This window comes from Tenrec ecaudatus, chromosome 1 (assembly GCF_050624435.1).
Source record: "Tenrec ecaudatus isolate mTenEca1 chromosome 1, mTenEca1.hap1, whole genome shotgun sequence".
Lineage (NCBI taxonomy): Eukaryota > Metazoa > Chordata > Mammalia > Afrosoricida > Tenrecidae > Tenrec > Tenrec ecaudatus.
The window spans coordinates 164261010-164286989 of NC_134530.1; the positions used below are offsets into that span (position 1 = coordinate 164261010).

The 25980-nt window shown below is 54.9% G+C and overlaps 1 protein-coding gene across 1 annotated transcript in view; it reads left to right on the forward strand.

Moving 5' to 3' along the window:
• The window catches only part of IL6R (interleukin 6 receptor), a 59045-nt gene extending 40076 nt beyond the window's left edge, over nt 1-18969 (forward strand). The window contains exons 8-10 of the mRNA XM_075562509.1: nt 1053-1146; nt 5919-6012; nt 14618-18969. Of these exons, the coding sequence (XP_075418624.1) occupies nt 1053-1146; nt 5919-6012; nt 14618-14864 (435 nt within the window). The 3' untranslated portion in view covers nt 14865-18969. The remainder of the gene's footprint in view (nt 1-1052; nt 1147-5918; nt 6013-14617) is intronic.
• Nucleotides 18970-25980: the final 7011 nt, after the last annotated feature.

Genomic DNA, 25980 nt, shown 5'->3' on the forward strand with positions numbered 1-25980 from the left:
ACCGAGTATTTAGAATTTTAGCTCTGAAACCGTTCCCTCCTTCAGATGTGGAGTTTATTATTTACAATTCTTGGATCACGGAGGGTGACGTGCTTCTTCCTTGGTGGGCTTAGCTGATGCCGCCACAGACTCCTTGAATAATCCAGTTTCTCAAGCAACCCTATCACCTTCTGTGGCCTCTGATTCCCTACATGCTAGGCTGGGAGGCTCAGGCCCCTGAGCTTCATGCACATTTGATGTGGAGCTGTTGAGACCTTAGGCATAGCTCCGGGGTGAAACCCAGCCTGCAGGGCCGAGGAAGCTCCCCTTCCGGGAGTGGGGAGCTGGCACTGGGAGCACAGCCAGGTGTCCCCAGGGCAGACTCCCCTGTGTTTCTTATCTCATTTGATGCCCACATTAACTCTGTGAAGAATTAGAATCCCTGAGTAGACGAGGGGGAAGTCGGGTGTCCAGTGATAGAATTCTTTCCTGCCTTCATCCAGGAGACCTGGGTTCGAGTCCCAGCGACAACGCTTTATGCAAAGCCACCACCCTGCTGTCCGTGGCAGCCTGTGCACCGCTGCCGTGCCAAGAGGGTTTCCGCAGAGCTTCCACGCAAATGTGGAGCAGGAGGAAAGGCCCGGCCACCTAGTTGCTACAAAACAAAACCCAGCCAGTGCCAACCTTAGGGATCACAGCAATTCAGTGCCCTGCTGGGCACCCACATGCCGGGGCTGACTTGGCAGCAGCGAGCAACCCAAGGAAGGAAAGCTGAGGTCCAGGGGGTTCAGAAAGCTGGCACGGTCTCCTAGCTAAGGAGAGGTCGGGTTCTGATCCACGCTCTTCCCATCAGTGGCTGCAGACACGGCTGCTGCATGCTCTGTGGGAACAGGTTTAGAGCAGAGGCAGGTTGAGTCGGCAATGTCTGCACACAGTGAGCTCACAGGCTAGTGAACACGTCGAGGGGGACAGAGGCCAGGTATGGAGGGGGCCGCGGGGTACAAGTTGCCACCGCAGCTGGGGCCACCCCCTCCAACGAGGAGGTCACAGTGAAGCACGTGCGTGTCTTTCAGGTCTTGGCTACCTCTCATGACGATGTCGACAATGACGACGATGGTGACAACAGGCTGCCCCTTGATGGTCCTAAAAACACAACAAGCCTCCCAGGTAAGGCCCGGCTGTTTCTGTGCGTGTCTCTTGGTCCGAGGGGCGCACACACCTCATCTCTGTAGGGAGCTCTTTCTTACCTGGCAAAGGTGGCCGAGGGTCAGTCTGGCTTCCTGTGAGGGAGCCCTGGCCAATAGTCTCTCGCTGCTTTCTGCATTCGCGTTTGATCTATTGTTAGTCAGGAAATCCTGAGGGGCCCCTGAGAGACCAGGGCAGAACAAGCAAAGCCTTTCACCCCCACCGCCAGGCCCATGAGTGTGCTCCCAACAAAACGAACAAAGTCTGAGATGGAAAATGTGTTGAGCGACACTTTTGTTTTAGGGACCTCCTACGGTAGTGTTTCTGAATTATGCCCAGAACTCCCTATTCCTGCAAGACCTGGAGAGCTTCCCCGCATAGGGTCCGGGGCAGCCACTGGCCCTCCGTTGGTTTCGAGGCGGTCTGGCGGCACAGGGGTTCCGTGCTGGACCACACTGTGACATCTTGACGTTCAGACCTACCCAGTGGCTCTGTGAGGGGAAACCCTGGCATCTGCTCCTGTCAAGATGACAGCTCCAGGGGGCCGTCCTGCCCCGGCCTATGGTGTCTCCACGAGCCGGAATCAACGCAAGGGCACGTGAGGGCGTGTTGGCTGGACCGTGCATGTGGACTTCACAGAGGCCAGACTCCCGAGCTTCTGTGGTTGAGAGTGTTGGCTGTGGGCTTGCTGAAGATGTTCTCAGGGCCGTTGGCCTTCCCCGGGCAGCTTCCTCTCGGAGCTGCTCTACGGCAGTCCCATCCTGGCGGAGAAACCCCACCGGGGGCCCCTAGGGAATTCCTGAAGACTCCTTGGGGCTGAATTCTGCACAGCTGGGGACTCAGAGGGAGCCAAATCCATCCCTTGTCCTGATGAGCTGCAGTGAGCTTGGAGTTTGGGGCTCCAGGAGTCTACAGCCCAGCAGGCGGGCTCTGATCAGGAGTAACCTCGTCACCGATAAAGCGCGGGCTGTGGGCTGTGCCTGAAGGGAGGCATGGGGCAGCCGTGCTGGAAGAGATTCAAGGTGGCGTCCCAGTGGGGGAAGGCAGGAGGGTTCAGGGAAGGGGTGCCCATTGAAACGGAGCTTGCAGGACATGGAAGGAGGGCAGGGTGTTGGGTGAGAGGAGCCCTTGAGTTTCCTCCCTCTGCCCTCATTCTGGGTCTCACGCCGGCCCGTGTCTTTAAAGACTCTATGTAGTAGGGAGCTCTGGAGGCGTAGTGGTTATGAGTTGGGCTGTGATCTCAAGGTCCGCAGTTAGAAGCCACAAGCTGATCTCCGTGAAGAGTTACAGTGTCGGGCAGAAACAGGGGCAGTTTTACCCTGTCGCACAGGGTCACTGTGGGTCGGCATCAACTCGATGGCAGGGAGTGGGATTCGGTGTTTTTAAAGACAATGACTCCTTAAATATCAATAACTCCATCCCTGGCCTTTTGCCGAGGACCAGGTCACCCGCACCCCCCTGCCTCGCTGACATGGCCACTTGGAAACCTACCCAGTGTCTGAGAAGTAGCACACCTGAAGCAGAATGGTGTCTCCTGTGGGAATCAAACCTCTTTGCAGTCCCTCGACACCAGATGTGCCGGTCCATCCAGATCATGCGATTGTTCTTTCTGCTTCTCCCCTGACACCAGTTGCCCCTGCAGCGCTGCTTCCCCTGACCCGACCGCCCAGAGCTGGGCAGATTTTGTCACTGCAAGAGCCTGGTCCTCCAGCCTCCCAAGTCTGCCCAAGACCACTGACCCCAGCATCTCGCTTGTTGTCCCCATGCCCTGCTGGCTATGGATTTGGGGCATTCTCCCCACCCCCTCGGGACAGGATCAGCCGTAGCTCGAAGCTCCGGGCTCCCTAGGACCCGCCTCACTTCTGAGCCGCTGGCCTCCACTGCTGCCGTGGGTTTGATCATGTGCCGGCCTGACTCACAGCACGGAGGGATGGACACGTAGGAATATAGCCCTATCATGATAAAAACGAGACAACGGAAGAGACTCGTTGGGCAAGGTCTGGGAGGCTTCCCTCCCACGTGTAGCGATGTCTCTCATTAATCAGAAAGCCCGTGGAACATCCTGGCCCAGGGCCTTTATGAAAGGGGGCTCTTTGTGACTGCTCGAGCCCTTCTCTCCGAGTATCGCTGATATCAAGCATCGGCTGGGTCTTTCTGGCCTGGTCCACTCCTCATGAGTCAACTGATAGTAAACTGATCTGGGTTGATCAGCACAGGTGGTCTGGGGGGGACCTCATACATGAGGGCAAAGACCAGACTGTCAGATAGTTCGCTTCTTTCCTGCACCCCACCTCTTCATCACAAAGTGGTCCTTCTCCACTTCCCCCACCCTAGATCACTCCTTGGGGCCTGTGGGACTGGGGAGACTTCGTCTCCTACCCCTCATTCTGAACTCAGCCCAGGCCCCGTCCATCAGTTTATACCTCGAGTCATGTCCACAAGGGACCACGCCCAGTACCAGCATCCCGGTCCAGCTGCTGTGGTCCCCTCCGGCAGGACTTCCCCTCCCTGAAGACACCAAGGCGTCTGTCTGCTGGCTCCAAACTTGACCTCCAACGGGCAGTCTTCCGATCAGCAGTGAGAGGAGCTTTCCCTTGTTCAACTCGAGCTCCTAACGAGTCAAAGCCCGAAGTCCTAGCAAATTCCCTAACGTCTCTCTGGGTCCCTTCCTCCTCCCTGTTCCTCACTGTGTTCGGTCACACGGCCCTCCCGCTCTTCCAGACAGGCTCTGTTTTGGGCTTTGCACCTGCTGCTTGCTCTGTCTAGTGGATGCCATTCCCCAGGCTTCTACAAGGCTGGTTCACACCATCCGGGTCTCTGCTTAGTGTCCTCTTAGCGTTCTCTGGGAGGTCTTCCCTGAGCACCCATCGGACCGCCCACTGTCACTCTCCCTGCCCTGTGGTTGGTTTCCACTGTCGTACTTGCCACACTGACGTTACAGTACACATGTAGTCGATTGTGTCCTTGACGAGCAGATCAGGCCCTGCACTGGGTTGTCCTTCGCTGTATCCCTGAGGCTCAGAACAAAGGCTGGCAGCGGCTAGGTCCTTCATCTCTGTTTGCGGAGTGAATGAAGGGACAAATACAAAAGGTCAGGAACTGGCAGTAAATCAGCCAGCCAAGTGTCCTGCTTCTGTCACACGTCTGTCTCTGCACCCAGAGAGCCTTGTCCCCATGGCAAATGCTGGCTCGCTTGCCCGGACTCCCTGCAAGGCCGGCACACGGTGAGCATCCAAGGCGTTGCCGGGCAAAGAGCATCTTCATTCATAGCTGGTGCATTTGGGACAGAAGAGCTTGAACCCCCAGTGCATGCACCTCTTTAAGTGCTTGCATCCCCAGCAGAAGGAGAGGCGAAGTTTTTGCTTGGATGCGCACTCTGGCCCAGGGTTCCTCTCTGGCAGTAGGAGGGTGGGCCTTTCGGGGGTGGGGTGGGCTACGGACATGGCTGCTTGAGAAGTGGGCTTCCGTTTTCGTTCTGTTAGCATAGGCTTTTGGAGAGCCTGCTGTGTGCTGGGCACTGGGCAACTGGGCTGCAACACCGAGACACACACCATGGGGCCTGCTTCCCAGGATGGATCAGGAGGGGCTCTGCCCAGCTTGGGGTGGGCTCATTCTCAAAGGCGTTCCCTAGAGTAGGACCTGGGTGGTAAAGGCGTGCAGCGGAGGGCGGGAAGAGCCTTCTGGGCAGACGGAGCCGGTGTGCAGAGGCCCGTGTAAGAAAGCACGTGCAGAGAGGCTCATGTGACTGGTAGTTGAATACAAAGGGCTGGGGGTGGGGCAGGCACAAGGTGGCACCCCAACGGAGAAGATTGCTTCCGGCTACTTAGGGCTGTGACTTACAGCGTCTGAGCCTCCCAGATGCCGCTCTTGGTGGGGCTGGCCTCAGTGAGTCCCCACAGCCTTCTCTGTCTTGCGAGGGCCTTGCGAGGACAGGCCACCCCTGCCAGGAAAGCCAATCAGAACGCGAGCGGCTGCCTGCAGGGCTTGAAGCTCTGTGCTCCGGGTGCCTTTCCTACCAAGTCGAAAACTCTTAAGAAGTGGTCAGATGGTGCTGGGGTGTGGGGAGCAGAGAGCAGGAAGAGTGCATATGGATGGATCCTGTAGTCTCATAGATTAAGGAGCTGGCAGCCTGGCTTTCTGGGGTGGAGGGAGGCCTTCACCCTTGTGAGTTGGAGGTGAGTCCCAATCACATTCGCACAATATTGTTCCCCATTATCTCCTCCCATCCTAGTGCTATCTTAAAGTTACCTCTTACAAGCACATGGCTGATTGCTCTGTCGCCGGCAGCTTAAGAGGCAGACATGTGTCTATCGCTGTCTAGTCTCTGAAGACGGCCCCTTCCCCTTTACCTGTCCCAATATACTCCCTCCAATAGACTCAGGGACCTTTAGGGTTAGGGTACAGCCCACTTTGTTACATATGTGGTTCCCTGCAATTAGGGGGGCTTGTACACCACCACCCCCAGTATATATAAGTCTTGGTTGGAAATATATTTTGCCTCTCTCTCTGTGGACCTGGCTCCTGAAGTCGTGGTTGTCCCGGAGGTGAGCCCTTGCATGCCTTTTCTTGTCTGATCTCTTTAATTTTACCCCTCAGTTACACAACCGCCCCTTCAATTGTTGGGACTTGTACCCCACACTGGGGTGACCCTACTAGGGCTGGTCAGCTTGTCAAGGGGACTCTTGGTTGGCAGAGTTGCTTCCTGACAGCACCGACTGAGTGTTGTTTCTTTCCTCTTTTTTTTCTATCCGTAGTGCAAGATCCCACGTTGGTGCCCCTGTCCACACTCCTGGTGGCTGGAGGAAGCCTGGCCTTGGGGACGTTCCTGTGCATTGGCATCGTGCTGAGGTGAGATGGGTCCTGGGGGATGGCCCCGCAGTGTTTTCCCATTTAACCTTGCTGTGCCCATTACGTCATCAGACACGTGTAGACCCCTCATCATTCGTTTAGCCATCCACCAAAGGCCCCGTGTGCATGCTCACAGCACCACCCCGTGTTAGGTGCTCTGGGAGACAGTGCTGGGTCCCACATTAGAGATAGACACTCAGTGGTAATGAATGACTCGGGCGGTGAGAGTTAGAGAAAGAGCAGTCATGGCAAGGAGCACTGACCTGGAATGAAGGACGACCAGGGACTGGCCTGGTGGAGTAGGAGAAGAAGAAAGTTCCAGAAGAGCGATTCAGTCTAAAAGGTACTTTTGAGTCTGTGTGTATTATGTGGGGGGTGTGGAGTGCGGGGGAAGGAGGGGAGACTGAGACTCGTGAGATGGTTGGAGCCAGGCCAAGCAAGGCCTTGAAAGAGAAGCGGGCTTTTAGGCCTTCTCTTGGTGCTGGTGCGTGTTGAAGAGTCCCACAAAGAACCTGCTCAGGTTTGTAGTTTTAAAAGATTTCTTAGTGTGGAGACAGGATGCTGGTCCCAGGGGCTAGATCCAAGATCGTGAGAGTTTCTGCCAGCTCGCGCACTTGTGGTGAGAGTTGCGGATGACTTCCAGGTCCCTTTGAGAGGGGGACTTGACCCGATGGCAGATGCGATTACGGATGCAGGAGCAGTCAAGGGTGGAGGAGGAGGCTCAGGTTCAAGTTCTCATCAGGCATTAGGCAGACAGTGGAGGCATCCCCTAAGACTGGAAACGCCAAGGGGAGAACAAAGTTGAGTGAGAGATGGTGCTTCCGGTCTGGAAGTTTCTGAGTTTGAGGTGTGTCTGAGCGCCCCTGAGGGAGGGCGTTCAATAGACAGGTCAGCATGCAGATGGGAGTGGATAGGATGGAGGAGGGCGGAACCCGGAGTGGACAGTGGGAGAAGCCCCACCACAGAGGCAAGTTCAATCCGTGGTGCCAGGCTAGACCTCGTGGGACTGAGGGGTGGGTTCAACACGTGTATGGGAAAAGAGACTGTGGAAAGACAGTGGAGTGTCCCACACACTTTGATGAAGGCCACTCCAACTCTGGGTCTCAATGCACGCAGACATAGAGGTCACCTCTAGCTTCTCTGGTCCAGCGCTCTTCTCCTGCCGCGTTCGACAGCACCCTTTCAGCCTGAGTCGGCGCCTGGGAGCACCCAGTTTTTCCCGTCTCCGTGTTGTCATTCACTCTGAATTTTGCAGCTAGTTAGCTGACAGTGCCCTCTTGACTGGGCAATGCAGACAGCCGCCGGGTGTTGGGGAGACCTCACAACAGGGCCTCGCAGCAGCGTAGCAAATGTGGGAGAAGCCAAAGCAAGCGGGACAGTCATCAGTTAGGGTGACACTAACTGGGCCCCAGCTCCTGGTCCGGGGAGATGGACGGCCATTGAGGGTATTTGGCATGGAAGGTGAGACTCTGACAGAGAGCTTTTCGCATCTTGGTTCATTGGGCCCTTCTGGTGGCCCAGAGCTAGCTCAACCACCGAAGGGAACAGGGTTGGAAGGTGGCAATCTGTACTGTGTTCAGGGAGACCGTCAATGAGACCGTGACCTCGTGGTCCAGTGTGCAGAAGATAAGGGTCGTAGGGTAGAGGTGGCCTCAGGAGTGAGCCGAGGGCTCACTCACTGCCTTTTCTACCTTTGGGCCAGAGTGGGCCCAGAGTATCAACATTGAAGAGACCACCTGCTGGCTTCTAAGAGAGTCTTTGCTTCACCCCAGCGTATATGAAGGGGCTCCAAACAGTTTGTGGACATTTCCCATGATCTTTTCTTTCCATTTCTCAACAAACTTTTTCCCCCTCCCTCATTTTATTGTTGGGAGCTTACAGATGTTGTACCAACCCCTACTTCAATTAGATCAAGCAGAGTTGTACAATTGCTGCCGCCATCATCTTCAAAACATCCTCCTTTCTTCTTCTTGAACTCTTTGATATAGCTGCCCTTTCCCACGGACTTTTTGAAGTCCCCTCAAACTTCTGTGTTCTGCTTCCGTCTACTTCACACCATCAGGACTTCAATGGGTCTTGCTTCTGACTACCTCACCACAGACCTGACAGAGGTACTATCGTGGGCTCCCTTTGACGGACGACCGAGGAAACCACAGCAAAAGAAGTGAGGTGGTTTTAGGTTTAAGGGACCAGACCGAGGTTTAGAGCAAAACTGTATGTTCTTTTAGGTGGGGCTGTGAGGCTACCTCGTCACACTCTTTATTTAATGTTCGGATGTTTCCAAGATAAGTTTTCAAATGTTTCCTAGAGATGAAGTGGCTCGTCTGGGGGTACACTTAGGTCCTTATAAGTCAGAGTCAGGGAGTCCTGGTCAGTGGCGTGGTTGTCTGCAAACCACAAGGTCCACAGTTCGAAACCACCCGCGGCTCTGCGGGAGAAAGATGAGGCTCTCTGCTCTCCTAAAGAGCTACAGACTTGGAAACCCACAGGGTCAGGTTAGCCCTGTCTTGTGGGGTCGCTCTGAGCCGGAATGGACTCGATGCTAGTGAGTTTGGTTTTGGGGTATACATAGCAAACCCACGTCTAGAATACGTGACTGAGAATCGCAGCCAAGCAGCAGGCCGGCTCCTCTCCCTCTGTTGGCACTTAGCAAGCAGCTCTGGCTTTGTGCCCTGTTAAGGGCTAATGAAGACGCAGTAGGCTAGGAACCGGCCGCAGTGGTGATAGATCTGCTGATCGGTTGCTGGTGTTTGCCTGCTGGCTGGTTGCTAAACAACCAGAGTCCCTGGATGCACAGCCAGGGCAGGCTCCCTGTGCTGAGAACACATCAGTCACTGGTTTCCTAGGCTGGCGAGTTTTTGTTTCCTGCCTTATAAGGAATTATTAAGCAAATCTCTTTGGAATGGGCCGCCTGTTCAAGCCATGAAAAACCCGGCCACTCCTAGAGTCTCCCAGTCGAAAGTTTAGAGCCGCTGTGGGAGCCGCAGGGGAGAGGAGACAGGCCAGTCTCTAAAGCGGTCGTCTTAAGAATCCTTTGAACATTTATTTTGGGGCTTCTCAGCCGCGGTGGTGTAGTGTTGTTCAGGTAAACAGACACGTGTTTTGGGGCGTGCGTGGGTTCACTGGGAGAGGCTGCTGTCTTCATCAGTGGAAGGTGAGCCTTTCCAGGGCCCGCTCCCTACATGGAGCCTCTCTCATGACACCCCGCCAGGTACGGGGAGGGGGCTTCTCTGCAGGCGGCTGGCTTGCAGTGACAGAGGACTTCCCCTTGGGGTGCCTGTGGGTTAGGGACCATCTTTTTAAAAATCATGTATTGGGGGCTCGGACTACTCTTACCACAATCCATCCATCCATCCATCCATGGTGTCAAGCACATTGGTACATTTGTTGCCCTCATCATTCTCAAAACATTTGCTTTCTTTTTTTTTTTAAATCACTTTATTGTAACTCATACAACTCTTATCACAATCCATCCATCCATCCATTGTGTCAAGCACATTGGTACATTCATTGCCCTCTTTTTTTTTTGCGATTAACTTTTTCTTTCCTTTCCCCCCTCAGTTTTTTTTAAATCGTTTTATTAGGGGCTCATACAACTCTTATCACAATCCATACATACATCAATTGTGCAAAGCACATTTGTACATTCATTGGCCTCATCATTCTCAAAACATTTGCTCTCCACCCAAGCCCCTGGCATCAGCTCCTCATTTTCCACCTCCCTCCCCGCTCCCCCTCCCTCATGAACCCTTGATAATTTGTAAATTATTATTTTGTCATATCTTGCTCTGTCCGATGGCTCCCTTCACCCACTTTTCTGTTGTCCGTCCCCCAGGGAGGAGGTTATATGTAGATCCTTGTAATTGGTTCTCCCCTTTCCACCCATCCTCCCTCCACCCTCCCAGTATCACCACTCACACCACTGGTCCTGAAGGTATCATCTGCCCTCAATTCCCTGTGTTTCCAGTTCCTATCAATACCAGTATACATCCTTCTGGTCTAGCCAGATTTGTAAGATAGAATTGGGATCATGATAGTGGGGGAGGAGGAAGCATTTAAGAACTAGAGGAAAGTTGTATGTTTCATTGTTGCTACATCACACCCTGACAGGCTCATCTCCTCCCTGAAACCCTTCCGTAAGGGGATGTCCAGTGGCCTACAGATAGGCTTTGGGTCTCCACTCCGCACTCCCCCTCATTCACAATGATATGATTTTTTGTTCTGATGATGCCTGATACCAGATCCCTTCAACACCTCGTGATCACACAGGCTGGTGTGCTTCTTCCATGTGGGCTTTGTTTCTTCAACATTTGCTTTCCACTTGAGCCCTTGGTATCAGCTCATTTTTCCCCTCCCTCCCCACACCCCCCTCCTCCCTCATAAACCCTTGATAATTTATAAATTAGTATTATTTTGTCATGTCTTACACTGTCCGGTGCCTCCCTTCACCCACTTTTCTGTTGGGTTAGGGACCATTTTGCCATGAATGTCTATCTGCTCATTCCCAAACTTCCAAGCCACAGGCCCTCCCAGCTCTCTCCGGGCAGGGCAGGGGAGCTTGCGGGTCTGGACCACCCAAGTGGCTGGGTGCAGTGGGACCCCTCTGTGGTCTTGATGGGGGTGGGAGGCACAGGGAGCCCTGTGGTGGGGGCGGGCCCACTTATCATTGGGTCATGGTTTCTACGTCACTTTTTCTTAAGGGTGAAGGTTAGTGTATTTTGAAGATTGTTTTGGCCACAGACCTTATTTTAAACAGATTTTATGAGGCTGGAGGAGGTTTTAACAGCCCCCCCCGCCCCCGCTGTCTCCCGTGTCACCGTCAATATGCTCTCTCCTGTTTGTGTTTCACTCCCTTCATCTGGGCCCCACCTGTCCCCCAATGTCACCCTTGTGGGCTCCCTTTGGAGTAAAAACAAAACTTCATGAAGCCCAAATAAGCCAGCAGGTGGAGGGAGGCTGAGGCGAAAATGAGTTCTGGTTGCTCAGCCGCTGCCGCTCTTTATCGGACTCTCCCACTCTCTCCAGGGCCCCCGGGCTCTACTCAGAACCCCCACACCTGGGTGAGGGAGTGCCAGGGCGGGACCTCCCACGCTGGCCAGTTTCAAGGGCCTTTCTGATCTTCTTGATGTGCAGTGGAAGGGTACCCCTCTTTCTCGGTTACCCCCAAACCAAAGCAGAGACTTTGTATTTTGATGAAATGAGGTCCACTTTGAAAAGTGGCCCATGGTGATTCATGACCAGTGTGCTCCATGCTGACCTTTGGAAGTCAAGGGGGCAGAAGCAATGTTACCCCAAGGAAGATAGCCACTGTTAGCCTTCCAAGTTCACGTCCGAGTGTGACCAGCCTGATGCTGGCCAGGTCCACACACCACCTCCCCCCACCCCCCAGTAGATAGCCACCTAGGTTGTCGAGAAGTGACTGTGCTCATGCAGGCAGCCCCCCGATCAAGAACATTTCAACCCTTCGGAGTGCTCTTTCAGTCCCCGTGGCAAATGGACAGTAACATGGTGTCTGCCGTGCCAGCAGTCCCCATGGGGACCATACTGTTCAGCCGTCCCATTCACAGAATTAACCATTAACCGAGTTTTCCATCACCATGGGCAGAGGGGCTCTGCACCTCCCAAAATGAACATGTGACACTCGGTGCTTGCTTCTGTGTAGTTGTGACTCTAGTGTGTCTGGGACTCTGGACTCTGTGACGCCAGGTGCTTTGGCGACCTCACCCTCGTGAGCTGCAGACACCCCCTCTGAGGCAGACGGACCCAAGCATCTTTGACCAACCTCCTGTTGCTGGTGACTGAGGTCGTTAATTGGCTTTTGTAGGAAGCACGGAAGTGAGGATCTTTATGCATCAAGCTGTTTCCCTAGCTCTGTTCGCCCCAGCAGAGGAGCTCCCGGGTCAGAGGGTCTCGGGGCGTATTGTGAAAGCCATAGGGTATAATGGTTCTCTCCTTGGTCCTCTGGGGGGCCGGGTGGGGAGCGGGGGCCCAGTGCGGCTGCCTGCCGCCCAGTAAGCACTCCCACTGGGCTCTCTTCCTGTGGAGCGTCTGCTCTGTGAGACGAGCCCGAGGAACGCTCTGCAGATTGTTTATTCCAGTTGGATACCAGGCGAAGAGCCAGCGCCAGATCTGGAGGCAGCTATCAATGATTTAGCATAACCAGGACAGGAATAGCCGATAGGAGAGAGCGAGAGCGAGAGAGAGAGAGAAACACAAGGAAACCCCCCAAGCCTTGTTTTTGACATTGGCTTCCTCTCCTTTCCCAGAACCCTCCCAGCGTGGCCGACATCCAGTGGGACCACGGGCAGCCCACCTTCGGGCTCACGGGCACTCGGCCTGACGGAAGGGAGTAGAAGGGAGGGGCTGAGACTTGGGCTCAGGCTGCTGCTGGCAGCAGCGGTGGCAGCACCAGTTCAAGGGCCCCTTCAGGAAGGAGACTTGATTGTACCTCTGAGATCGATATCACCATCTCATCTCATCTTTCTCTGGGCGGTCAGGCGACTTTGCTCAGTTACCGAGCCCTGGCTTCGGGCCCGCTCCGTGAAAGAAGCTGTGATCAGAGAGATGTCTATCTCCTTCCTGTTGAACACCCACTTTCCCGTCAGATGAGTCATTTGTGCCCAAGTGGTGCCCACGGTGGAGTCTATGAGAACTCCCCTATGTAGTAGGAGTGGGCCTGGAGGTACAGGGGGAACCGGGGAGGATGGGGATGCTGGAGAGGGAGGAGCAGGAGGGCTGTGGGGGGAGCGCCCCCGACCTTTCATGCTGCTGGTCAGCGGGGCCCACACGCGAGCTGCCTGCTGCCAGCCCTCGCTTAACGGAGGCCCACGTTCCTTCCTGGCCAAAAGGTGAATCAATCTCTCTCTCGTTTCTCCATGAAAGGACTTAGGTGAGCCTTCTATGATCAGTATAGCAAGGCACCACGAAACTGGGAGCCTTAACATGACAGATGTTTCCCCTCACAATTCCAGAAGTCTGGACAAGGGGGACAAGGCCTTGCTCGCTCTCTGGGAAGACTGAGGGAGCACTGGGCTCTTCCAGCTGCTGGTAGCCCCCGACATGCCTTGGCTTGTGGCACCATCACGCCTGTCCCTGCCTCCGCCCTCACACGACTGCCCTCCTCTGTGTCTCTGCCCCTCCCCTCCTCTTGGCAGGGTAATGGACATCTTGGATCAGGTCCCACCTAATTCTTTAGGCCACTATGTTAACCTATTTATATCTGCAAAGACCCTATTTCCAAATGTGACCACACCCACAGGTCCTCCAGGAAACCAGACTCCCCGCCCTCAAGTCCATTAGACTCCCAGAGACGCTGGGGGGCCAGGTAGAACTGACCCAGTGGGCTTCCGAGACTGTAACTCTTTGGGGGGGGTTTAGGGGAGTAGGCATAAGGTAATGCTATTGATAGTGCCCTTTATTTAACCAATGGTATAGAATCTAAAACCCTATTGAGAAAAGAAACACCAGTGTCAGCTGGCTAGGAGCCACCATACATGAGTCGCTGACACATACTCTTCAATGACTGGGCACTATTTGCACCCAGGATCTGGTTTGGTGAGAGGGCAAAACTCTGGTAACACTCATTCACAAAGGCAGGGCCCTGCCCACCAGATCATGAAGCAAAGAGGGCGTGGACATAGTGACTGTCGGGCAGTCCTGGGCCACATTCACCGGATGCCCTCAAGGCAAGAGATCCAGACCCAACTCCAGGGACCGCAGTTCTTGGTCCCTGGGCAAGCAGTCAGTCATCTGCTGCTTCTCACACTTTGGAGGTTCAGCCTTAAGTCCAGGGCTTCAGGTGAGTCAGGGTAACGCCCATTCCCTTAGTGGGGTCTCCACTCCGGTCCTGTACAGGATGCTGTGCACCTCCAGAACAGGGCTGAAGTCCCAGATGGCTCCAGCACACGAGCTGGGGCATCAAGGGCCCGGCCGCCAACAAACCAGGTCAGAAGTGACCAATCGGGAGCACAGTATCGGGCGGGAGCAGAAATCCTTTCTAGGGGTGAGGAGTTCAAAGAGCCCACGGGGAAGACGGAAAGGAAAGATAATGAAATTGCCCCCAACTTGTTGAAATCCCTTCATCTTGGCCGAGGAGACACGGTGCAGCCCAACGGGCAGCCTCGGGACAGGACAAAGGGAATCGCCAGTGCCGTCGAGGGAGACTCGTGCCTCAGTTTCCCTACCTGTAAACCAGGTCGACAGTGTGTTCCTATTCTTTTTAAGTCATTTGAATGGGGCTCATACAACTCATCAGCATCCATCCATCCATCCATCAGGTCACGCACATTTGTTTCCATCGTCATCCTCAAAACATTTTCTTTCGACTTGAGCCCTTGGTATTGGCTCCTCGTTTTCCCCCTCCCTCCCTCCTGGACCCTTGATAATTTATAAGTTATTACTATTTTGTGTTCCTATTCTTTCGGGTCTTTGTGAGACTCACAAGCGTGTGGGGACTGCCCAGGTGGCCGGCTCCTTGAAGCTCAGTCCTGGGGGCACCAGGCCCCGCAGGGCAGCAGCCCGGCGGCGGCGGTGGGTGGTGTTTCCACTGTGTGGGTTCCTCCCAGGAAGAACTAAGCATCCATGTGTGGTTTGTTCTTGTGTGCAGGTTCAAGACGACGTGGAAGCGGGGAGCTCTGAAGGAAGGCAAGGGGAATGTACACCCACTGTACAATCTGGGCCATTTGGTTCCTGAGAGGCCCAAGCCCACTCCGGTCCTTGTCCCCCTGATCTCCCCGCCGGTGTCCCCCAGCAGCCCTGCATCTGACCACACCACGGGCCACAGCCAACCAGACGCCCGGGATCCTCAGAGCTCTTACGACGTCAGCAACAGAGATTACTTCTTCCCCAGATAAGCCGTCTGCGTCGGGAACTGGGGAGCGTCCCAGACGCCGAGCCGTCTGTGTGTGACTGGACCTGCGCTGGCTTAGCAAAAAGGTGCTTCCCGATGCCATTCCAAGTGGTCTCCATTTGGGAGACCTCCGGCTTGACCCTGCCAAAGGACCTCCCAGAAGGTTCTACGTGGTGTGAAAATACATCGGCTGATCTCTTCAGAAGGAAGAGGTGATTGAGGTGCTCACGTCACCCTTCTGCAAATGCCCCGCCTCTGGGGCTAGAGCGGTGGTTCTCTCCTTCCTCACGCCGCGACCTTTTCACACAGTTCCTCATGTGGCGGTGACCCCCAACCAGAACATGATTTTCGTTGCTACTTCATCACTGTCATTTTGCTACTGTGATGAATCGGGCAGCCCCTGTGAAAGGGTCATTTGGCACCCAAAGGGATCTCGACCCACAGGTTGAGAACTGCTGGGCTGGAGGGAACTCGGGCTCACCCAAAGCGACAGGTGTCGGGACTCTAGTGGTCAGCAAAGCGTGGTGTGGAGAACCCGCCGACCACCCTGCCACGCCTCATCCACAAGCTAAACCCCTCTCCTGCCCCTCGGACGGGCGGAGTGGACACAGCCAGTCATCCATACCTCCATGTCCACGGCAGGCTTTCCATCTTCTAGCTCAGACTCTTGAAACCCAAGTGCCTTCAGAATTCAGTTTGCCTAGGCCTGGGGGGCTCTCACTTAACCCCCCAAGGCCGGGAGGGGAAACTCCCTGGACTCTCACCTCCTTCCCGCTCCTGGAAAACAGCTACAGAGTTAGGAGCAGCATCTCAGGACCTGGTGGCTTTGAAGCACAGTGGTCATTGCTGGTTCTCTGTTAGGGTTTTACAAAATGTGAATGATCGCCCAAAGCACTTGCCAGATTCAGAAGTGGCTGTACTGGCTTGATTTTCCTCCAAGAATCCCAGGACTTCAGGAGAGGAGCTGAGAGCCAGGGGACTCGGGGACCCGCCTCTGCCCTCTCAGAAGCAGAGCTGAGGCCTGAGGGCCCGCCATCCCTGCAAAGCCACCACTCGGGCAAGAAGGGGTCCCAGTTAGGACTTCTGCCTTGGTGAAATTGGAATGTTTTTGCCCCAACTTTATTTATTGTGTTTAACGGAGCCTTAGTAACTAGGGGAGATGAGAATGTTCATGGGAAACAGGCATGCGAAAGGGGTGGGGTGTTGAGGGGGGTGTGCGCGCGGAGAACTTGACAGACATAGTTTAAAAATTTTGCTTAAACCCCCCAAAAGCAACAACAACAACAACAAACCCCCTCCAGCTGAAGGTTTATCCTCAGAGGGCTGTCAGTTCCAGTATTACCTGGGTGTCGGCATATAAATAACTTGGGGAAACACACAATGGCTTTGTTTAGCACAAAACTGAGTCAAGTGAAGGAGGAGGACAAATATCCCCTCCCGTGAGATAAGAGATTCTGGTTTCAGTCTATTTTCTGCTTTTGTTTCCAAAAAGTCGTGGGAGGGGGGGGGGGGTGGAAACAAAAAAACCTCCCTCTTCTCTAATTTTAGGGGAAGGCAGCTTGTTCCTGCTCCCACAGGCGACTGCGACGGAAATGGGCTGGGTTCCCCTCAGCTGGGAGCGAGCCTCCCACGAGGGCTAGGAAGGATCCTGAGAAAGTCCCCCCTTACCCCCTCGCTCCCCACCCCCCGCTGAAAGCCAGGAGCCTTCTGTTAACGAAGGTTATCGCTTGTCAGCAGGTTCTGACTCACTGTGACCCCGTGTGGTGTGTCACCACGGCGAACTGGGCTCCCTGTGGCTTCCATGAGCTGGGTTTCAGAAGCAGATCACCAGGCCTCTATCCACCGGCGCTCCTGGGTGGACCCAAGCTGCCGCCCTTTGGACAAGCAGCGGGGTGCGTTGGCCATCTGCCCCACCCAGAGAGTCACCTCATGGCCAACAGCCTGGCTCCGTAGAACACCCCTTCCCCTGGCGCCTTCCTCTTTTTTCTCCCTGTAATGGCTCAGTCCAGCTCACACCCACCACATGCCAGCACCGACGCTGCCTCCAGGCACCTCAGCTCGCTCTGGTGTCTGGGCTCTGAGAGCGCTGAGGCCAGCGGTCCCCCGGGCGGTGCTCTCGTCACTGTGGGGGGATCCCTGAAGTGGAGCCACGATTAAGGGCAGTCATGTCGCCATGGGCCAGACACTCCTGAAGAAAGACCTGCTCGGGACGTCTGTCTCTCCCTTAGCGAAATCACCACCACCAGACGGGTAGCACGAGGTTGGAAGTGGCCAGCCCCAACTGTTGCCTCCCACTGAGATCCTGTGGCGCCTCGGTGGCACAGCGGCTCAGTGTTTGACAAAAAGGTTCATGGGAGAAAGTGAGGCCGTACGTGTGCTCTGTCCTGTGGGGTGGAGGGAGGCGGAAGCAGCTGGCCTGGCAGGAGGTGAACGGGGGTCGCCCCTTGAAGTGACACATCGGTGTAAGGTCACAGAGTCAGCCGGAAGAACAAAGGGCAGGTGTATCGGATTGTAGTTTGCAATATATGAAGTTTCAGGGACTTGAGAACAGCAAAACTGCTGTTACAGGGAAAGATCTAGAAGGAGAATCTGCATGAGAAAGAGCAAGGACCTGCCCACGATTGTTCCTCCCCCTCCCCCCTGCTTCTTTACAAGGTTTTACCCCCCTCCCCCCCGCATATTACCATAGCCAGTCCCAGCTAGCCAGAGATGTGACATCCAGAGAGCTCCTGATGGTGGAGAGAGGGCAGCTTTGATCTACAAGTTGTTATTGCTTTCGTTATTATTGTAACGGAACTGTTCTGGGTTTTGTTTTGTTTTTTTCTTTTCTGTTTTGCTTTTTTGTACCGAAGAGGGCTTTATTTCCCTTGGTTTTTAAAAAATAAGCTAGTCTAAATGAAGGACCAGTGCTTGTCTTCTCTGACTCAGGGCAGGCAGCGACGGACACCCCCGGGAGTTTGTGGTGGCCCCACCCGAGCTCCCCCCTCAGGTCGGTCCTGGGTGTCTGCAGCGCACGCCCTGCCTCTCCTCACTCACATCTGCAGCAACCCGCCCCACAGCCAGATGTGCAGGCTGAGGACAGAGGCGGTGTGTGTCGGGCAGGACAGTCCTGCCGGATGGGAAAAGCTAAGTGTTCGCTGGCTCTAGGTCTCAATTAAATGGAGCCATTAATTCTTGTGGCATTAATGAAATGGAGGGAACATGGGACATTTCCATAAAGCCTTAGATGGCTCTGTTGAGGGCCTTGACCTTGAGGTCTGTGTACCGGGCTCTGGCGCCCTGTCTACACAGCCTCCTTGTTGGGCCATGGGAAGGATACCCCCCCCCACACACACACACACCAGGTGTGTCGGCTGCTCTCTGGCTAAGCTGCACAGAGAGAGACGAGCCGGTGGTGAGCAGAGCTCCGTGGGGCAGGCTGGGAGTCTTCACTCTGGGTAAGTTTTCTCAAGACTGCAGCAATGTCTTGCCCTGGACCCTCAGGGATCAAGTTTCATGATCTCATCCCAGGTCTCGCAGAAGGCTGAGCCGGCTGGGGAGGATGCTTAGCACCCACCTTCAAGGTGCAGACAATCCCTGGCCCACTGGAGTGTGAAGCACCTCACCTAGTTTTCCCAGCTGCTGTCGGCAGTGGCTTTGGGAAGGCTGGCTCAGGTTCTGCGAGATGTTCTTGAGTGTCCCCTGAAGCTCCTTCCATCATCTTGCCCTCAGTGTGGTCAGGCGCCAGCTTGGGCGTGGGGGGGGTTTCCATGGCAACCGTAATGCTTCCTAGGGAACGCTGTCAGTTTTAGGAACATATGCTCAAGCTAAGCTCTGCTTAGGAGGAAGGGAAGTATTGGAGCAGCGTGTAGCAGGCAATTAATATAGAGACCTTACTTGGAAGGAGATCGCACGCACATCTGTTAAATAGAATACCTCAAGTGTACACTGCCTTTTTAAAATGTTTTTGGAGAGCATGAAATAATAGTTTTTAAGTTTCGTGTGTTTGCGTGCGTGTTTCCCTGATGAATTTGCATGCCCACCCTAAGGCGATGTCTGTATATGGGGCGCAGGGTCAGTATAGTACATTTCTATTGTTTTCTCTTTTTACCAACTATTTTGCATTTAAGTGTTTGAAATAAATAATTTCTAAAAAATATGCTTGAGGTGTCATTATGTTTTGGGTCCTGGAGTCCTTTCAAAGCAACATTTGAATGATTAACGAGGGGGAAGGGTGAGAAAGCATTGCTGGTGACGTAGGACTTTAAGGAGGTGGGCCGCTGTGTGTGTGTGTGTGTGTGTGTGTGTGTGTGTGTGTGTGTGTAACAGGAGTGAGTCCAGGCAAGCTCAAGAAAGCTCGGGTCGTAAAAGCGCTTCGTGTGTGTGTGTGTGTGTGTGTGTGTGTGTGTGTGTGTGTGTAACAGGAGTGAGTCCAGGCAAGCTCAAGAAAGCTCGGGTCGTAAAAGCGCTTCCCCAGTGAGCCCGGGACGGCTGGGGCAAGGGCGGGGTGAGGTTCTGTGCTGTGGCTGTGTTCTCAGAAGATGGGCCTGTGGGCAGCCACGCGTGGGGGCCAGGCCAGCTCCTCGCCGCCTTGTAGATGGAAGAGAGCCGCTCGCCAGGTTTCCTTATGGAAGCCCACTGCAACATCTTTCTTCCCCAGGGAGCCCTGTGGGTTTGAACCCCTGATCTTTTGATTAGCAGCCCAGTGCTCGCCCCCCTCAGCGGGCAGGGCTTCTATGACTCACCTGAAAATGGCCTTGGGCAGGAACAATTGGGGCCAGGCCACCTGTTTGCAGCAGAAGCGCCCGCCCTCGCCCTCTGCGGCTGCTTTAATGGAGAAGTTATTGTCTATGGAAATAGGTCAGGGTTGGGGAGGGGTTGTCGCATCTGAAGTTCCAAGTGTGAATCCCTGCCTTGGAGGGCCCCTGCCCCGGAGGACCCCAGAGGGAAGGCCCAGGACTGTACCCAAGGGCTGCCCATCTCCTTAGGACACCGTGTTCTTCTTCTGGGGGGTCGGTCCCTGTCTCAGCGCAGGAAGCAGATGTCCCCGGGGTGGCCAGGCTGAGTGGGCCGGGGCGGGGGGGGGGCGGGAGTGGGCATGGGAGCCAGGAAACGGAAGGAGGTGCGTCCCTTCTCGACAGCATCGGAGGATGACTGGGCGAGCTGCTCTTTCCAAAACCTGGGAGAGCAGATGGTGGTGTTTGCAGAGGACGCCAAGGAACAGGCAGTGATTGGAACAGCCTCGTAGAGCATTCGTTCTCCCGATTGACCACCGTGGCACAAGCGCCTGGACCTTTCTCCAAGTCTCTGGGAGCCTGGTTTTCAGGACTTCAGCCTCCTTGGTGCACTGTGTGTGTGAGTGTGTGTGTGTGTGTGTGTGTGTGTGTGTGTGTGTGTCTGTCTTTGCAGGGCGGGGGCAGGGGGCGCTCAGGACCACTCCTCAGGCAGGGGCAGGGCTCACCACGGGGTCTGTGGCTTAGCCATCCTAAGTAGGGAGAGCGAGCCCAGCACCACCCCTCCCACCCTGCCCAGCCTCTGGCTTCTCCGTGGACGTCTCCACTGAAGGCTCCAGGTGTGCGCTGCTTCAAGAAACACAAAGTCACCTTCTGTCTCTTGCTGAAACCCTTTTGGTGGCAATCCCACCTGTGAATAACATGACCTAGATATGCCACAGGTGTGTGTCCTGTCCAGTGAATGGCTGGCTTGCCTTCCAAGATAACCCGGCTTTGTTCCATCGAGCTGCCCAGGGGCCGCAGAGAGAGCAGCTCAGTGTGTAGCAGGAAGCTGCCCTCCGGTATCTCGTAGGGAGTTTTTTAAAGGCCATCCTTTCTGAACAGGGGAGCTGTCCTTGTCTGCCAGTGAGATGTCCGTGCGACGCGGTCAGGGCTGGGGAATGATGGCAGTGTAAGTGGACAGTCCGGCCGGCAACAGCCGGAGGAGCGCCAGCTGCTGTTGCTACGAGCCGTGGCGTTGCCTGGCCCGTGCCACCTTCGAGATCGCTGGTACAGCTTTGTCCCTTGCACCCTGCTCGTGACCGCTCTCACGGTGCTGGCCGGCCTGCAGAGCACCGCGTCTCTGGTACCTGCCGGAATGGACACCGCCCGGCTTGCTCAGATTCCCATCTCCGGAGTTCTCGGAGACTCCAGGTCCACAGGCCGGATGTGGAGCCCGAGAAGCTGAAGAAGCTTCCTGGTGGTTCCGATGGAGGGGATGAAATGCCCTGGAGGTGGCCGTCCACCAGAACAGGTTCTGTGATGAGGTGGACACTGGTGGCAGCCTCAGACTTCAGAACGCAGGCTGCCCCAGTGGGTCACCGCTATGGGTGGGTGGGTGGGTGGGTGCCCAGGGGAGGCCTAGGGTCCAGCCCGAGCCCCCAGGATCCCCCCAGCGAGCTGTGTCTGGCCCATGAGAACAAGTTCCACTAGTGATTCTGTTCTGCAGCTAGGATCCGGGACACCCAGGGGAGCCTCAGAGAGACCTGGTGGTCTACTTCTGGAACTTTAGCCAAGGAGCCCCCTCCGACAGGGAAGCACAGCTCCCTCCAACACGTGCACTTGGGTGTAAGTGGCTCACCCGTGTGCTGGGGACACGTTCCTTGTGTGGCTCCATGTAGCTTGTCCATAGGAATGTCTCGCAGGGAGAGTAGCAGATAGTGTGGGTGGGTCTGGCCTCCAGTGAGCAATTTCTCTCTGGAGCACTCCCAAATGAGGTCATCCAGCTGCCACCTGAGGGACAGGCTAAACTCCACCCCTTCACTCTGAATAGTTTCAAGTTGACACCAGGGGATGTAAGGACCAGACGCTGTGTAAGGACCCTTCCTGTGTGGGAGACCTGGCCAGCTCACCCTAGGAGGAGATGGACTCTTCCTTTGGTTGGTCACAGATGTCACTGCCAGCAAGGGCTGGGGCCCACACATCTCACCCCGAGTCCATGAAGGACGGAGGGAAGGCATGCCCCAGGTGGGCCCGAGACGCCCAGACTCGGGTGCTGCTCAGGACGATCCGGTTTTCCCGGAGTCGCCGCAAAGTGGAGTTGCGCTCCGCGGGTGTTCAGTGGCTGTTTCTGTTTGTGTCTGAAGCAGATGGGCAGGCCGTCGTAGTCAGGACACACACGCGGTGTCCGGGAGATGACTTTAAGACTTTGTGCGCCGGTGGCTGGCAACCACGGTGTATAAAGCACCGCAAAGGTGCCTGGCCTAAGGCGGGATGGGCGGCGACCGCTCCTCAGACTTGGAGATCCTTGATCAGGGGCCCAATCAAACCACTTCCTCTCCATCTGCATCTTCCCACCCTCCTGTGCCGTGTGTACCTGACTCCTTTGTCTGCCCTGCTTCCTCCACCCCCTCCTGCCGCTTTACCTTATTCCTGAGCCAGCAGCACCCCCACACTCCTCTACGTGCACGAGCGTTATGTTCAGGGCTGACGTTCTTTGCGTAACGTTCGGTAAGGAGCCGGGGCCAGGTCAGTAGTTCGAACCCAGCAGCAGCTCCGCAGGAGAATCAGGGGACTTTCTGCTTCCGCGAGGATTGCAGCCTTGGGAATTCAGGAGCAGTTCTCCCCTGTCCTTCCTGATGGCGGCATGGACAAGGGCAAGGGCTGTGGTCTGGACACCTTCTGCGTCCACTGTCTCTGAGGGGACAGACAGCCCCAGGCCTGGGTGGTGGTTTTCTCTGGACAGTGAGATTTGGTCAGGAAGTTGTGACTGGGACGCCATGCTGGTGGAGGTCCGAGCAGAGGTCAGAGCCCCAGGAATGGCTTCCCGTGGGCCTGGCCCCTTAGAGGGAGCCCTACAATGAACTAGCAGCTCGTGTGGGAAGTTGGGGCAGTTGGGGCTCTCGGAGCAAAGACTTTTCATGGTCCAGGGAGTCAGGGAAGGAAGCCGAGGACAGACAGGTGTGAGGAGGGTGCCCAGGGCTATTCCAGCAGAGGGCCGAGGCGGGAGGGAGACCTGGCAAGGCCCCCTTGGAAGGCAGGGCAGGGGTGGGCCTGAGGGAGGCCGTGCACTATAGTCAGCAATTTTGCAGTATTCTGAGAGCATTAGGGATTGGCTTTCCTTTTTCTTAGACGCATAGTTGACATGTTTTCATGAGCATGCAAAATTTTCTAATTAGAGAAAACAAACCAACAAACCCCAAACACGCTTCATTAGAAAGGATTTGCAATCCCTCTGTTTTTTAATGGTTCAGCCACTTTGTAGTCCTATAGCGATATGTGTATCAGAAAGTTCGAGACGCAGTGTGAGACTGGCTGAGCTAGTGCAGGCCTCACGAGATGTGTCTGTTAGGCGCTGCTGAGTCGGTCCCGAGCTGCCCTGTAGAGTCTCCTGGGCTCTCCTCTTATGGGAGCAGGGCGCCAGTCTTCCCATTAGCCCTTCACCACTGTCCCACCACAGCCCATTCTAGCTGGTCCTTCTCCTGTTGAGGAAGTGCAAGCATTTTAGGGAGAATGTTTCACTTGAAAATGTGCCATTTAAAGAAAAGTCAGGATGACTATCAGCCCATCTTTCTTACCACTTTTGAGTAAACTGCGATCTCACTTATCAAAACAGATCGTTGACGGCTTGATCAACAAATAGGCTTTGGAGACACGAAGAACTTACACAGGCAGGCGAGCACTGAAGATGGCTCTCTGCCATCGAATCCAGATTCGTAATCCCCCCTCTCCACACAGGAATCAGGATCCCACAAACACACAGGTCACCTAGGAAGCGGTTTCCAGTTTGAATCAGGATGACCCACCCTGTGTGATTTGTAGAAGGGGTGGGGGGACCCCTGGAGCTACGTGTGGACTGCTCGTGGAAGGGTAGCCTACGTGCACTTTGGGGTCACACAATGCAGTAAGCACAGATTGTTAGTGCTTACTGCAGTGGAAAATTTCACTTCTTTCCCCCACCACTTCAAAGACGGTGCTTCTGGTAAAAACTGGCATCTGTCTCTGTCCCAGCCCCAAAGCCTCTTCAAATCTTCAATCCGTGACAGGGACACAGTGTCCTGGAAGCAGGGGCTTACTTATACTTGCTTACGGATCTGTAGGGAAGCGTTTCATGTCTTTCTTCACATCAAAGCCAGTACAACGCGTGTGAGATAGTTCACTGTAGATTACTTCAATCTAAACCCCAAATAAAACCAAACACGGCCGCCGGGCAGATTCCAACTCATGGCGACTCTGCAGGACAGGGTAGGACTGCCCCTGCTTCACGGGCGGAGAAGCCTCGTCTCTCTCCAGTGGAATGGCCGGTGGGTTTGAGCGGCTATTCTCATGGCTGGCAGCCCAAGGCGCTAACCCGTCATGCCACCGGGGCTCCTAAAATGAGTGAGTAAGCACACCGAAATCTGCTTACCTTCCTTATTGAGCAACTCACACCTACATCTCTCTCAGTGTCACACCACTGAACGACCTACAGAGTCATGAAATCTTTTCAAGTGTACGTCCTCCACAGGGCGGGAGTGCCATAAGCAAGGTGGCCCAGGCGTCCTGATGCTCCCTTGTGAAGCTCATGAAGATCGTGGGTAACTGTTCACGCATCTCACTACCGTCCAGTCCTCCCTAGACAACGGAGTAGAACTGGCTCTGTGGCATTTTTTTTAACTGTGCACTACAGACTAGTAAAGAAGCACACATAAGCCTGCCCTTATCCTGCTTCTTGGAAAATCCACCCTGTGATCATGAAGTTTGGGGCCTCTTAGCTCAGCCAATATCATCAGTGGTTGGGCAGTGAGAGTCTGAACAAACATGCTACAGAACCCAGCGGCATCAACTTCATGACAGGCTATGCTGTGAGCAGCCAAAGCTGTCAGAAGATTCGAGGCATGTGACCTTGTTCAGGTCACAGACCTGATGAAGTCCCGTTGGGGATGTAGCCTACTTTCTATAAAAGTAAGTGCTGTGGGTGAGCTTCCTTGATGGTCTGGATGCTGCATCTGGCTTCTCTACCGCTGATTCTTTGAACTTGAGCAAAGAGCTCACCAAGTTGCCTAGGAGCCATCAGGGACCCGCTGACCTTGAATTCATTCAAGTCTGCAGCCACATGCCTGACCTGCTGACCTTGGCTTCATCTGCCTCTGTAGTCTCGTTTCCTGGTTTGTCAGTCCCTGTAGTTACCTGAGTCAGGAGAAGCTGCCAGCCTAATATCTGACCCACAGACTTGAACCAGACTTAAGCCATTTTCTTGATATAAAAGTCTCTGTCTCTGTAAGTCATATATCTACATATCAGTGTATGTAGACAGTGCCCAGCCTAACCCATACCCCTGTCCACATGTTTGAGTGACTTGCCACAATATAGATCAGACAGACCTATGTCATGGCAAGACTGCAGACGACTCAGTCCCAAAGGTGGGCCATCACCCAACTGCCTGCCCAGTGTTGTCTCAGCAGTCGGGGGGGATATTCTGCCAGCTCAAACCCAATTCCGACTTCCCTTGTCCTGAATCCCGGGGCTTGCCCACAGGGAGAACCACGCACCCATAGGGACCTCATGGCCGCCGGAATGTCCCCTCTCCTGGGTACGTTTTCATTCCTCGTAAAGAGGAACGTGGTGTTGATTCTGATCTTGAAGTTGTACATTCTCATCACATGAGCTGCGCTTTCACTGTAAGGCGGTGGCTCTGCAAGTTCTGTACGTGCGTGTGTGACTCTTTTGCTTTAAAGACGTTTTCTGCTTGCTGATGAAGAGCAAGAGGCTAGTTCATCCCTCCTGGCCCCACTGGCTGGAGCGGTCATGCTCCTGCTACATGAAGGTGTCTGCAGCCAGGCAAGCAGTCTCGGGGGACGCAGTCTCGGGGGATGCGGAGGCACAACAATGACAGCGCCTCTGGAATCCGACCTGGCTGCCAGGGGGCTCTACCACCCCTCAGGCGACCCCACACGCTCTAAGACCATCTGGAAAAGGAGGTGGCCCGACTCACTGAGTCGTGAGATTGAAAGGAGGGGCTTCTTAGGGGAAAGCACTTGTGGGGCAGCACACCCGGTGCCCACGGAGGGCCTCTTCCCTGCCACTGAGAGCTGTCTTTCATGGGCTCAGAATCCAGCAAGGAACGCCCAAACCCCAGCCAGCTTTGTACCATCTGTGTCCAACCTGAACTCTGGAAACCATTGTTCTCTCACTGCTCCAGTGGGGGTGGGGGTGGGGGGGAGACGACCT